The 14,960-nt window shown below is 37.7% G+C and overlaps 1 protein-coding gene across 1 annotated transcript in view; it reads left to right on the forward strand.

The window, feature by feature from the left end:
- Positions 1 to 375: 375 nt before the first annotated feature.
- CCDC83 (coiled-coil domain containing 83) overlaps positions 376 to 14,960 on the forward strand; it is a 46,750-nt gene continuing 32,165 nt past the window's right edge. The window contains exons 1-4 of the mRNA XM_027083579.1: positions 376 to 537; positions 5,541 to 5,663; positions 8,124 to 8,208; positions 14,575 to 14,737. Coding sequence (XP_026939380.1) covers positions 5,569 to 5,663; positions 8,124 to 8,208; positions 14,575 to 14,737 — 343 coding nt within the window. The 5' untranslated portion in view covers positions 376 to 537; positions 5,541 to 5,568. The remainder of the gene's footprint in view (positions 538 to 5,540; positions 5,664 to 8,123; positions 8,209 to 14,574; positions 14,738 to 14,960) is intronic.

Genomic DNA, 14,960 nt, shown 5'->3' on the forward strand with positions numbered 1-14,960 from the left:
CCCAGTCTGGTGAATGCCTTTAGAATGAGTACCCCGCAAACCCTGGAACCCTTCTCCGTACCAGCACAGAACCCCTCCCACTGCAGGTACCTTATAAGTGCTCCGTGTGGGCTTGATGGCGTTTCACCCTCACCCACCCAATCCATAGGCTGGTTTCGGCTTTTTGCCCTGGCTGCTGGCAGCATCCTTCTAAACAGAACACTTGGTTTCTTTCTTTTATTAACTTGTTAGATTTGTATAGCGGCCTATTTGTTTCCTCATTCCCCTTCTTACCCCATAATGCTCTGCTGGGCGGAGAGACTTGAGGAAACCGTTGGGAGGTGGGAGGAGATGTCCCATCTGAGAGGGAAGAAAAGGTTTCTGTGAAGGCAGAGAAGGAAAATAATAAGACTGGGTGTTTATCAGTGTGTGTAATAATTGCTCATGGATTTCCTTTCCACCAGCCCCAAGACCCAGCCCCAGTTGGTCGTCTTTATTCACCGCTGCTCTTTGAAGGAGAGAAGGCTTTTTGTTCTCCTCCACCATCAGAGTGTAAAGGTACTGCATGTATTTCCATTATCCTTACAATATTCTCTTCAGAGTTATGTTTCTTTTGTTTTTTGACACTTCTAAAATTGAAGGACAGTAGGAGTTGAAAAAAATGTAGTTCCGGTTGCTAGAAAAGTTAGTATAATATACAGCGTTTCCAACTATTTGTTATTAGCAATTCTGGATCAAAAGACACCAATTTTTAAGCTAAGAATCCAATATAATTTGAGATCTGTAGTTCAAAAATGTGCCACTAACCAAAGGATTTGTATTGGTAAAGAAAATACATGCTAACGTAATGCACATTGTCAGTCGTGCAAGTGAAAGTTGAAAATGTCATCCATCTAGATATTTTTAAATACCTTGATTTGAATGTATAGTTATTTATCATATCTCAAAACTGGCTCTATCTTACATTTTAAAGCTGTTTGGGGCTATATATACATAATCTATACAAAAAGAGATGGGTCTGAAATTTTGTAAAACTAACTGTTAGGTGATATCACTACTAAGAGGCTTTAGATGCATTCAGGTTTTTTGTTTTTTGTTTTTGCTTTTTTTTTTTAACACGTGCTGGAGAGCATTTCTAAAATGTTTTCAATTGTATTGAAAATGTGTTCTAGCCAAATTGAGAATTTGAGTTTAAAAGTTATTTTACTTTCCAAATTCAGGGTATATACAACGTTATAAGCAAATAAATAGGGCCACTAGGAAAGAAAGTGAGCATGCATTATTTATTTGCCAGTCAGTCATTTACATCAGACATTTATTGAACATCTAGTTTGTGCCCATGGGAGATGCTGACCTATGTGCCAACATCTGTGTTTGAATTCCCAAAGATATGAGTTGCTGAAGTAGTTACTATTCAGTATTTAAGGAGTTATGTTTTGCTGAAGATGAGTGCCTTGATAGTTAGACGTGTGCCTTTTAAGTTTGCTCTTTAACAAAGGCTCTTCGAAGTACTTCATTATTATTGTTGTTGTTGTTAGATTTACATAATGTTATAGCTTGTTAATGGTAAAGCCATGAATAAACTTTAAGACTTCCGGCACCCATATAGAGACCTTTTAACTAAATTGTGCTGTCAACCCCTGATGGAATCTTATTCAGAACTTTTGTCATTACTAATGCTATTAAGTAAACATCTTGCATTTTAATCTACATTTATATAAAACATTAGCTAAAAAACAGGATCCATTTCAAACGTCTGGGAAGGTATTAGGGCAGAATTGCCACCCCTCCCAGCCTCCACAAGATTTGAAAGGAGTCCTTAGGATGCTTCTGGATATTCACAGCTCCACAAAGTCATGAGAAAAGTCATTAGGAGCTTTCTAGGTATTGAGCCAGGATCCTGAGACTGTGCAGGAAGGGACGCACTCCTTGTTTTTTGGGTACTTTTGCAAAGTCAAGTAAACCATTATGGGATAACAGCTCATTTGAAGAAGTTGGCTACTATATGTCCCTTTTTACTAAATAGACTTCTTACTCTTCACTGAGAAGCATTTGGGGAATATTTTTTGAAACATTTTCTGACAGAAAATGATTATGAAATAGTCTCTGAAAAGGCTGGATACCTGAGTCCTTCAAACCCACCCTCCTCACCTGCCCTCACTATATATAGTGTGTGTTATTGATGCCCAAACAGAGTTGGGAGAGGAAAAACAGACACGCACAAGAGGTCATGCCCTGGGTGAAGATCTCTCTAGCATTCATTACTTGTATGGTTTTCTCAAGCCTTTTAAAGTTGCTCTTTTTTTTTTTTTAGGTTCTGCTGGAGTATGCTACTTTCTTCCTATCAGTCTGAGTAGAGTTCTCACCTCTTCTACATTTTATAACCAAGGGCCAGGAAAATTGCCACACAGAGAACAGGCACTAAATAGATGTTTGAAATTACTGACAAAGCCGATTAGGTGTCTGTCAGGAATTATTTTAAGTGAAATCTTCCTGGAAGGTAATTATGTTACTTTGTGACAATTTTTCTAGAATTCTCACCTTTTACTGAGATAGACATCTGGGACTTCCCTGGAAATCCAGTGGTTAAGACTTCACCTTCCAGTGCAGAGGGTGAGGATTCAATCCCTGGTTGGGGAGCTAAGATCCCACATGCCTCAGGGCCAGAAAACCAAAACATAAAACAGAAGCAATATTGTAACAAATTCAATAAAGACTTTAAAAAAGTGGTCCACATCAAAAAAAAAAAGACATGCTGAGATAGAAATCCTCTAGGTGGTCAGGAACTGTAAATCCTTGTAAATGTTTATTAAAATCCCCGTTGTTTGTAGTACATTAATGCAAAAGTACATTTTGAGGCAATGTCATTAGCTCATTGCAAAAAGGCAGCTATTAAGCAGGCAATCCAATTGGCTTACTAATTTTCTGTAAAGTGTGTGAAACAATGAATCTTAATATAGTTTATGCACAAATCATTTGTGCTTAATGGATCTACATTTTCACTCATATTTTATTAAAATCCTTTGCCATGAGCTGCAGTTAGGTAACTAATTGTACATTGGTCAGAGAGTTGAAAACATTAGAGCCAGGTAACTGAAGTAATTGGGCAAGATGAGGTCATTTTTCCTCCAGCACCAGATGGGTACCATAGGTGGGAACCATAACTCTTGATCTCTTCTATATGACTCAGAAAAAAAATTAGAAATTAATGTTGTTTTACCTTTTAAATAAAATATTTTATAGTAAAAGTTTTTGTTAAATACTGTTATTATAAAATGAAATATTTGACAACATGCTATGTTTTTGTGCAACAGTCAATTTAAACATTCAAATTCTAAAATAGAAAATAATATAAAAATTCAATTCTACATCTGAAACAAAAGAAAGCAAATTTTTTTCCTAGCTSATAAGTTTCTGTGACCTGTGATGGTATAATGAAACATTTTGGTGTGTAGCTTATAGAATTATTCTCAATACTTTCATATCTGAGAAGATATCCCTTAATATATTACCGTGTCTTAATATATTAAATCTTTTTGATGTGTCACCTTTGTGATTTTCAATAAAGACTTTAAAAAAGTGGTCCACATCAAAAAAAAAAAAGACATGCTGAGATAGAAATCCTCTAGGTGGTCAGGAACTGTAAATCCTTGTAAATGTTTATTAAAATCCCCGTTGTTTGTAGTACATTAATGCAAAAGTACATTTTGAGGCAATGTCATTAGCTCATTGCAAAAAGGTTAAAAAGTATTGTAGTATATTTGCATGCATGAATACTAGAATCTATTAGGATGCAGAGATGAACACGCTTGGCTAGAAAAGAAAAGTCTCAGCCACAAAGACTGAGCCCTGCTGGAGGTCTGGTTATGTAAGCAGCATGTCTGCGGGGGAAAAGTATGTTTTCATTTCAGAGTTTCTCCACTTTGGATCTGAATGACCTGTGTAGATTGCCTATTCAGTGATCCAAATCAGCGATGAAGGCTGACAGCAGCAAACCACTTGGATTAGCCTTTACACCTCTCATCATACTTCGCAGCAGGCAGACATCCTCTGCTTTAATTACCTGAAATTTAAAGAAGCATAATCTGGAGCCATAACTAAAGGGGCAGAATGCTTATTAAGCTCTTTCTATATGTCAGACACTATGCTAGGTGCTTTAAATATTAACTTATTTAATCCTTACTACAGCATTTAGAATAAGATTTTTTGTTTTTGTTTTTGTTTTTTTGTGGTACGCGGGCCTCTCACTGTTGTGGCCTCTCCCGTTGCGGAGCACAGGCTCCGGACGCGCAGGCTCAGCGGCCATGGCTCACAGGCCCAGCCACTCCGCGGCATGTGGGATCTTCCCGGACCGGGGCACGAACCCGTGTCCTCTGCATTGGCAGGCGGACTCTCAACCACTGCGCCACCAGGGAAGCCCTAGAATAAGATTTTTGTTCTTACTTTAGGAAATGATGGAATTGAAGCTCAAAAAGATTCAGTAACCTACTCAAGGTCACACAGGTAAAAGATGGTGGATCTAGGATTGAAATATGTCTGCCTGATTCATCCACCTGTCCATTCATTCATTTGACAAGGACTGCATCTACTGTGCTAGGTGGGGAAATACAGTAATGCACAAGAATTACATCATCCCCACTCTCATGGAGTTTCCAGCCATTTTAACAAATAATTACAAAGGTTATGTTCTTTCTACCACACCCAACTACTAACACACTGATTGAAGGTTAGGCACTTATTTTCTTGAGATTAATAAAAATCAAAAGATAAAAATCTGTCAAGGAAGACTATGATCTTAAAAGATGTGCATTAGTATCCATACCAAATCCACAAGGTATTTCTGCTTCCCATAAAAATCTAAGAACCTTGGGCCTGATTTTCTCGTTTAAAAAATATTAGTTTTGATAGTTTTTATTATTAGTTACAAAAGCAATTAATAGCTGATGAACAGTTACTGTTAATGATAACACATTATTATTATCATTCTTCTTTTTATTTTGCATTTGTAAACCTCTTAACCATTTAAAAAACACTTTAATGTGTCCTTTTATTTGTTCTTTATAACAATCCTGGCCAAACCTAATTCTTTTGGATCCCAGTTCTAATTCTTTTGGAGCCTAGTCTCTTGGTGCTCATAGAAAGTTGTGCTTTTGTTTTGGCTTACTTTTTAAAAACTAAAAGACGTATGTCGAGCTGCTGTTACATGTGGTGCACTCTGCCAAACACTGTGGAGACATTAAATGATTGAAAAAGTTTAGCCCTTGCTCTTAAAGAAGCTTGACAGGGGCAACAGTTGTTGATGGATAATGTAAGAGAGTGAGTCTCAGACAGTTTTGGGTGGGGGAATGCTGCACCTGGGCTAAGCATGGAACTCACCAGACTCAAGAATCCAGTTGATTCATGAGGTCCCAGCATTGTGGTGGATGTTAGCTCTTGGGACGTGGAAGCAATCTGGATGCAAGAGCCAGCTTTAAATTAAGTCCCAGCAGTGCTTTATCGCGTAAATACAAGTAGAGGGACAGAGAATTTATTTATTCTTCCTATGTCTCTTTTTAAAACAGGTATTTTTCTTTCTAGCTAAGCAACACAATGGAAAACACGTCAAAAACAAATAAAAAGGATATTCAAGATGGACCGCCAAAAGAGGTCAAATTGCCTATCAGTGAAGCACTTCTCGACTATCAGTAAGCTAAGTTTATGAAATCCCAAAGTTCCCATACGTAAGTGGCAATCATTGCTGCTAAGACTCATATGACTCCAATGGAAAATGAAGTGCTCAAAAGCACTTCAGTAGTTGTGGCTCACGGGCTCAGTAGTTGTGGCTCACGGGCTTAGTTGTAACTGAAGGACTTGAAATAGATCAAGAAAAGCTTGTTTGAGGAAGCGATGCTGAGCTAACCTCTGAAAGAGGAACAGGTGTTAAGAAGACATAGCGTGATGGACAGAAGGCTTATGGAAAACAGGCTGGGGTGAGGAAGAGCTTATCACAGTCTAGGAAGTGAGAAATGGCAGATTGAGGGAGAGAGGGCAGAGCAGACTCTAGGGGTTTAGGCAAGGGTCAGATAAGCAGACCCCTGTGGAACACTTGGGCTTTGGAAATGGGAAGCCATTTATTGGAGGGCAACAAGGTTGAAAGTCAGGAGTCCACACTGCTGGTGACTAGGCCTTTGTTTAAGAGAATTGTTTTTAACAACATTCAGGGAAAATCCATCTCCCTGCAAGACTCCAAATCTATTCATTTATTCTTTTTAGAAGATAGTGAGTGAAAGGGTCAGAACACTGAGAGAGAAACATCCATGGGAAGGGACTTTTAACGAAGTTCCCTTTATTTTCTAGATAACAATTAAGTGATGACCAGATTGTACCTGCACTCATTTCTCAGCATAACTGAAAACTTCGCCCATCTTGTCTTAGCAGAGGTGGACAAAAAGTCCAGCTCTGTGATTACAATCTGGTCTCTAATCTGCTTCCACGGCTCACAGTGATGACATCCACTTACAGCTCCTTCTCTCTCTTCTGGGTCAACCAGAGGGCAGTCTTTCTCCTCTTTAACAGAGGTTTACAAAGAGGCACACGTTTAAAAGTTCTCATGATCTAGTGAGAGACGCAAGTTGAACATTCCCATGCTTTTGTTCTCTTTCCTTTGTTAAAACTAAATAAATAATCTCATGGACTGAACAGCCTAGGCCTCACTGTGCTCTTCCGGTGACGCTTTACTCATTCCATGTGTTCCGAGGTAACAGGACTTTTGTCACATGACAAATAGCCAGGTCACCTCCCTCCACCATCTGAGGAAGGATTATCCAAGGGTCCCCTGGCAGCATCTTATACTTCTCTTATACAATCTCAGCTCCTGACAAAGAGCCGAGGGCACACAGTAGGTAGTCAATTCCAAACAGTTAACTTAAAACAAAATCTATCTCAAGAAAATAAAGTCATGAACCTATATGGTTGTTTGTGAAAAGCTGAGACTGCCAGTGTTGAACCTATAAAGTGATCATCTCTTAGTCTCTCCCCCACCCTGTATCCTCAGGGATTACGCTCCTAGACTCCCAGTGGATGCCTGAAATCACAGATAGTACCGAACCCTTTATATACTATGTTTTTTCCTATACATGTATACCTATGATAAAGTTTAATTTATTAATTAGGCACAGTAAGAGATTAACAATAAGTAATAATACAATAGAACAATTATAACAATATACTGTATTAAAAGTTATGTGAATGTGGTCTTTCTCTCCCTCTCTCAAAATATCTTATTACATAATGCTAAATCTATAAAGTGATCATCTCTAGGTAATGGTGGTTTTTATTTTTTCCTTTATACTTATTCCCCCAAACCCAGTTTTCTATAATGAGTATGTATATAGAGATAGAAATAGGTATGGATATAGTTGTGGGTTTAAAAAGATAAAATTGTAGATTCTTTTTTGGAATCCAACTTTGTTTTCTTTCTCAGAATTTTCAATGAAATTGCATGGAAGAAGGAAGTTGACACATTACTATGTTGAGGCAAATACTCAACAAACAACCTGTAATAAAAATAGAAAAGAGTTTTATACAAGCCAAACTGAGGACTATAGCCCAGGAGACACAGATTCAAGAAGCACTTGAATTGTGTTCCACTGACTATGAAATGGGGGGGCTTATATAGGCAAAAAACCACAGTTACACGTTGTTTGTCAAGAATTAGGATTGGAGCTGGCAAGAAGTAAGGGTGCTTGTTAAGCAAGGATTGGTTGGGGTCCAAAATCATCACACAGTTATAAGGGGAGACCTTGAGACCATAAGGTTGCGGCTGGCAGCTGCTGGCAGATATTATTTTGAAAACGTCTGGTGGTGTCTTTGAGTTTGATACAGTTCAGAAAATTCAGGTTGTCAGTGATGCAGGAATGTATATGAAACCACATCCACAACGACAAGTTTTAAAAGCTTGAAGTTATCTCTCTAATACATATTTTAGTGAGTAAAATATACTCAGAAACACAAAATCACTTAAGATTCTTATCCCTAAATGGGTCTTTATAATAGGTTTAATACTTTATTTCAATTCAAATTAATTTAGATTAATTTTTAAATTTTATCTCATTAGTTTTTCCTAAGGCAAACAATTGTAAAATACATCTTGTCTTTGTTATCAGCTGTCAAATAAAGGAAAATGCAGTAGAACGATACATGGCTCAAATAAAGAAAATGAGAGAAAAGAACCAAAAGTATCAAGAAAGAGTAAGTATAAAATTTAAAGCCAATATCTAGTCATTAAACATTTACACAAATGCTTTAAAAAATTGTGAGTTATGATGAAATGAACTCTAGGAAATTATCTTCTTTAGCTCTTGGAGTTGATAAATTTACACTATATTTAAATACATTTTTGTACATGGGAGACAAGAGGATACTGCTGTTCTTATTATATTAATTACAATGTCAAAGGAAGTCAGCTTGAATTGTGTTATTTAGATCATGCGGACACTGAATCTTATGTTGAAAATTTTAAAGCTCTGCAACCACATTTATCTTTTAAATTCTTATTTAACCACACTATAAAACATTGGTTCTCTATTTTAAATTTCTGTATCTGTTTTCCTTTAGATTTTCAGAGTGTGTGCATATGTAAAGATTATCTGAAAAGTACAATCTCAGTTGTTAAAATGACTAATTTATTGTTTAAGTGATTTATTTTTATGAAATTAGAATAAAATGACTATCAAAGGGGTGCCGTGTATGACTCTCAGGACCAACAGAAATAAAGTTAGGAAGCAGTAAATGATGACGCATACAACTTAGCCCTTAAGGGGTCTCATGAGTGAGGAAATACTGAGGGTGTCTGCTCTTAAAACATTTATTTTATATGTACCCTGAAATTTCCACACCTGTTTTATTTGGCTTTTGTCTAAAAAGACTACAAATTTTAACAGAATTTGGGTCAGAGACCTAAATTTGCATCCTGACTGTACAACTTTCTGCTGATGTCATTTTGGCCAAACTGGTGTAAGCCTCAATTTCCCCCTTGTAAAATGAGGATTCCTGTCTTCCTTATAGGGTGTATTTGTTCGGCAAATATGTATTGGGCAAGACAAGCCCTGGTGGTGATATAACTGTGACCCTGACATTGTCATGATTCTGAAGAATCAAATACTTGCAATAGGATCGATGAAACTGAAGTCTGTGGATGAGAGTGGAAAGGGGAAGTCTGGCTTAGGCACTTGGAGGCAGGTTCCGCATGATGTGATTCCAGAGCACATGAGAGTGAGCTGCCATCCAGGGGCCAATGCACATCCCCTAGTGGTCAGCATGGGAACTCCCAGGCCAGCTTTGGGATTTCCATTTGGTTGTGGAAAGGACAACAGATCAGGACTGAGGAATCACTTTCCCATAACCCATCAACTGGAGCCAGAAACAAAGTTCTTGTTTCCATGAGGATTAGCTCAAGAATGCGATAGGTCTTGGAGTCATTAGTGGACCCAGCAGTGAGGAGCACGGTAATGCAGACTCTAGCTCAACCGTATGTATCTATTTCTTTCCATTTATGCTGCTATTGCCACAGTTTAAGCCACCATCTTCTCTTACCCATCCTTCCTCTAACCAGTACATTTTCCACAGTGCAACCAGAATTACCCTTGGAATACGGTAAACTTTTCAGTGCTTAAAACCCTGCAGTGGCTTCCTACTGCACAAAGTAAAATCCATAGTCCTTCCTAAAGTCTTCAAGGCCCTGCAAAAGTTGACCTCTGCTCACCTCTCCAATCTTGTCTCCAGCCGCCCCACCCTTTGCTTACCCCTGCTTCTTTTAAATATTAGAAAACCCAATCTTTTTCTTACTATGGTACCTTTACAACAAAAAGGCTGTTTCCTCTTCCTGAAATGCTCTTCTCTTGGCTAGCCCCTGTTCATTCCCCCCATCTGAGCTAGGATGTCGTGTAAAAATATTTCTCCATTATTCACTTGAAAGCCCTTTAGGCAGCAGCAATCAAATCTTATCTTTGTTTCTCCAGAAAGGCCCATCATGAGTAGATGTTCAATAAATATATATTGAGTTGATTCACACAAACACCAGTGGGAGGAAAAAAATTTGAGGTCACAGATATTTAAATTGCTAAGTTAAACATGACTCATTAGCACGATATATTTTTCTCTTCAGTTATGTGGAAATCGGAAATGCCCCTCTCCCTTCCTACCCATCATCTCTTCCTATGTGTTTAGTTCTGTTTAGATGTTTATTATCTTTCTTTCTCTGTTTGCATTCATTGCTCCACTACATCATTAGATATTTCATAGTTCAGTATGTCCACATCCTTACTTCCCGACACATACTTTCACTTCTGCTATTCCCCTACAGCCGCTCTAGCAAAAGTTGTTAATGACCAGTTAGCCAGGTTCAATGGACTCTTTGTAGTCCTTTCTTTACCCCTTACTCCTTCAGCAGTCATTCCTGTCATCTTGAAACTCTTTTTCCTTTGGGTTCCAGGATATCACTCTTAAATTTCCTTCTACTTCTCTGATCATTTCTTCTTGGTTTTCATTGTTCTTTTCCTAGAACCACCCTTTAATTAGGGTATGTATCGAGGTTCTGATCTCCATCCTTCTCTTTCACTCTAAACTCTCTCTGGATCATCTTATTTAACATCATGGCTTCAAATGCCATCTTCATGGTGATACTTCTCATATGTGACAGAATTCATAATCCTATTGAAAGGGTTCCCGACCCAGTTCCAACTTGTATGTGTGGAGGCTTCCTCTCACCAGCAAGAGAATCTCAGACACAAACGGGGTGTCTGAGAGTTCAGCTCAACTCTGACACTACCTACCGGGAGACAGAATCAGATTCCACAGGTAAAGGGCTCAGTCCCACAAGACCACCCTCCACTTCAGACGCCAGCTGCAAGCCCAGGTTGTTATTTGTGCTTCTGACCGACTGGCTATAAATCAGAGGCTTGCACAACCCCTTCCTCAGGTTCAATTAATTTGCTAGAATGGCTCTCAGAACTCAGGAAAACCCATTTACTCACTAGATTACTGATTTATCATAAAAAGGATATTAAAGGATATGAATCAAAATCAACAGCCAGATGAAGAGATACATAGAGCAAAGTCCTGAACAAAGGAGCTTCTGTCCTTATGAAGCTTGGGGCCTAACACAGTGTCACATGGAAGCTCTCTCAAAAAGGACCAAAAGACGCTCCTTGTTCCGGTTTTAATGGAGGCTTCATTACATAATCATGATTGACTAAATCATTGGCCAATAGCGGCTAATTCAACCTCAAGTCCCTCTCCCTTCCCCGGAAATCAGGGGGAGGGAATGAAAGTTCCAACCCTCTAATAATTTGGTTGGTTCTCCTGGCAACCAGGCCCCTTCCCTCTCTCCCCACCTATGGGATTCAAAAGTCACTTTCATTAACATAAACCCAATTGTGATGGCAGAAATTCCAAGGGTTTTGGGCACTGTGGACCAGGAACTATGGGTGAAAACCAAATATAGCAAAGAAATATGTTTTAGTCATCTGAATGACCAAATAAATATATTTTTATAGATTACAATATCACAACTATACACTAAAAAAAATGTAAAAACTGGTGAAATCCAAATAAAGTCTCTAGTTCAGTTAATAACATTGTACTAATGTCAATTTCCTGGTTTTGATACTGTACTATCATTAGATAAGATGTTATCATTGGGGAAAGCTGGGTGAATAGTAGATGGGAACTGTGTGTCCTATTTTGGCAACTTCTATTCTCGTTCTTGTGAGTCTTAAAAAGTTAAAAAAAAAGACCATGAGATGGCCTTATAACAAAACAAAATTAATCCTTTCTTTGTAGCTTAATTACTAAATTTCCTTTCTTCTATTTTATAATGTGATAATTATTCTTACCTCAAATAATAAATGTACTTCACTTCGTAAGATAAATGTTTTTTAGCATATTGGTGGATATATTTAAATAAATTTTATTTTGGTATGTAGCTCAAAATAATTTTTCAGACATAGCGAATTTTATAACATTGTCAGACACATTTCCTTTCTATTTGAAATTCATACAGGATTTGGGAAGTTTAATATAGATGTTATTAAATTTATATATATGCCCTATACATGCATGTGGCCTTTTAGATTCCCAGGAATATGTCAGAGCTTTCAAAGCGCTCTACATCTCATCTGCAGCTTTCTTTTAAAGTTTTTTGGTCAGCTTGTTGTTTACCTCAACTTTTATTACCGCCTCAGGGAGCTGTAATGTTCAACAATTGTTGATTATTTTTGACAAACATCTGCCTCTGATTGTTTTTGACCAACATCAATCTGGGAAAAGGCTGGTCACACATTGGGTAAGCTCTGACTCAGGTCAAATAAAGACAAGGTTTCCCAGTGGGATTTTTCCAGGGAATTACCAGGTAGGTCAAATAATGACTGTTATTTGGGAATTGAGCTTTGGAAGAGTTCTGTTCCCCTCACTTCTCTCCATGACCCTCAACCCCAGGCTGCTAAGTTGCTGGTTTTTACCGTAACCTTGGGCTTTTGGTTTTTAGAGCACGTTAAAATGCCACAAAGCTCACTTGTCCTTACCAAGATTCAACCATTTTTCTTGAATAAACACTCCCTGGAAGTTACTGCAAAGCCTTTAATTTCAAGAGTTCTGAAAAGTTGATTTTGACAATTTTTGCCAACTTTTTCTCATTGCTTTTATGAAGGAGAGGATTTTCAGAAGTCTTATTCCACCATTCCTGCTTACATCATGCCCAATAAGATTTTACACAGAAGGAAAGAGATTCAGTTTTCAGATATATTATGAACCCTTCGGTACTAAAAATTCTTCAGAGACAGAATTATGATACTTTAGAATATTACAAACAAAAGATCAGAGAAGTTAAACGACCAAATTTTGAATATCATATCTTTTTAACCTTTTTTTTTTTTTTTTTTTTTTTTTTTTTGCGGTACGCGGGCCTCTCACTGTTGTGGCCTCTCCCGTTGCGGAGCACAGGCCCCAGACGCACAGGCTCAGCGGCCATGGCTCACGGGCCCAGCCGCTCTGCGGCATGTGGGATCCTCCCGGACCGGGGCACAAGCCCATGTCCCCTGCATCGGTAGGCGGACTCTCAACCACTGCGCCACCAGGGAAGCCCATATCTTTTTAATCTTTATTTCCATTTTTTTGAAATCACTCAAAGCCTGTCCAGTCCCAGTCTTTTTTTTTTTTTTTTGGCCTGTATTTCTCAATACTGAGCATCATCATAAAGTTAATTGTCTGTTGCTTTCTTTCAGCTTATCAAAGTTTTAAATTAAAATTCTAATGCACTGAAATGGCAATAATGTCACGCAGCCTGTGGAATAACTTAAAGAGCACTAAGGTTACATAATCCTGTCCAGGGAGTTTATTAAACTAGAAATCAAAATTTTCAGCCCTCAACTTTAAAGTTTGTTGGATTAAGTGTTAAAGAATTGAGTTTTAGTAGGCCGTAGCACTATCAATAAATCACAGATATTTGGATTACCTGAAAGAAGTTTGCTACCCAAACTGTGGGTTGCGGGCCAGCAGGCTTGGCATCACCTGGAGCTTATCAGAAGTGCAGAATTGCAGGCTTCATACCAAACTTACTGAACCAGAATCTGCATTTTAAAAAGGTCCCCAAGTGTTGGGTATACACATTGAAGTCTGCAAAGCACTGGCCCAGAGAATAAATTTTGGGAAAGAAAATACTCTTACAGTAGAGTATCCATGTAGGTTAAGAGGATAAAAGATGTGAATATCAGAAATAAAATATAATGTTGAAAAAGCTATAGTAAAGAGAATGTTAAATTATAGGAAAAATAATTTTTAAAAGAAGTATTAGAATATTTTAAGTTTGTGCATTTTATTAGGTTTAAGAAATTGAAGGAGAGGCACCAGGAAAGTGAGAATTAAAACTTAAAGGGAGGCTAAGAAAATTACAAGGAAAAGGTATTAAGTTCACACACAGTAAAATATCTCTACATATACATAATAAGCTAGGAAGGGCAAGAATAAACTCTAAGTTGATTAAGTAAGAAACTTGGAAACATAGGTGGGATATTCACAAAAGGAACACAGTCCATACTTCAGGTGTGGAGTATTGAAATAGTAACCATCACCCCAGAACAAGAGAATTAGGGTCATTTGTGAGAAAAACAAAGAATAATGTAAATTCCACAAGAGCAGTACTTTTGTCTGTTTTGTTCACTGATATATTCCTAGTGTCCCGAAGACTACCTGGCATATGGTAGATGCCCCATAAATATTGACTAAATGAACGATGTTTCCTAGAAAAGCAAGGTGTTTGTGGGAGTTGAAGAAACTGACCTCTGAAATCTAATTTTAATGTTCACCAATCCTATGATAGGGTGATAGACTAGCAGATTAATAACGCAGGTTTTAATATGTAACTTTCTCTTCAGTGATTACTGTATTGATGGGTTTAATTTTGAGTCTTCCATATTCCATATGTTCTTTAGACATGTTATTGAATAACTTATTTCATTAAATATCTGTCATTTTGCAAACCTCAATGTGTAACTCTATTTGAGGGAAATCAATGGAAGTACTTCAGCAGATGTAATTAACAACTGTTGATATTCATGACAGAATAAACGCTTAAAGGATGAACAGATTTGGCACATAAGGAACCTACTAAAGGAACTGAGTGAGGAGAAGTCAAAGGGATTAGCAGTTGTAACAAGAGAGGAAGTTGAAGAAGCAATGAAGGAAAAATGGAAGTTTGAAAGAGACCAGGAACAAAACTTGAAAGGTGATTTAGAAACTTAGAAAATTATCATAAAGCTGTATCGAGTTATTTCTTGAATGTATTAATGCTTTTGTCTCCTAATATGTTCAAAAGGCTGTGAACACATTTCAAATGACATCATCACCACAACCACAAACACATATAAGTAAGTAGAGGAGAGAGGGAAATAAAGTGGGTGGAGATACTGAAGCCAAGCGAGGAGGAGGAGTAAGGGCAGTGATTAAAA

The sequence above is a fragment of the Aethalodelphis obliquidens genome, unplaced genomic scaffold, assembly GCF_003676395.1.
Source record: "Aethalodelphis obliquidens isolate GAN/ISIS:26980383/991018 unplaced genomic scaffold, ASM367639v1 scaffold50, whole genome shotgun sequence".
Lineage (NCBI taxonomy): Eukaryota > Metazoa > Chordata > Mammalia > Artiodactyla > Delphinidae > Aethalodelphis > Aethalodelphis obliquidens.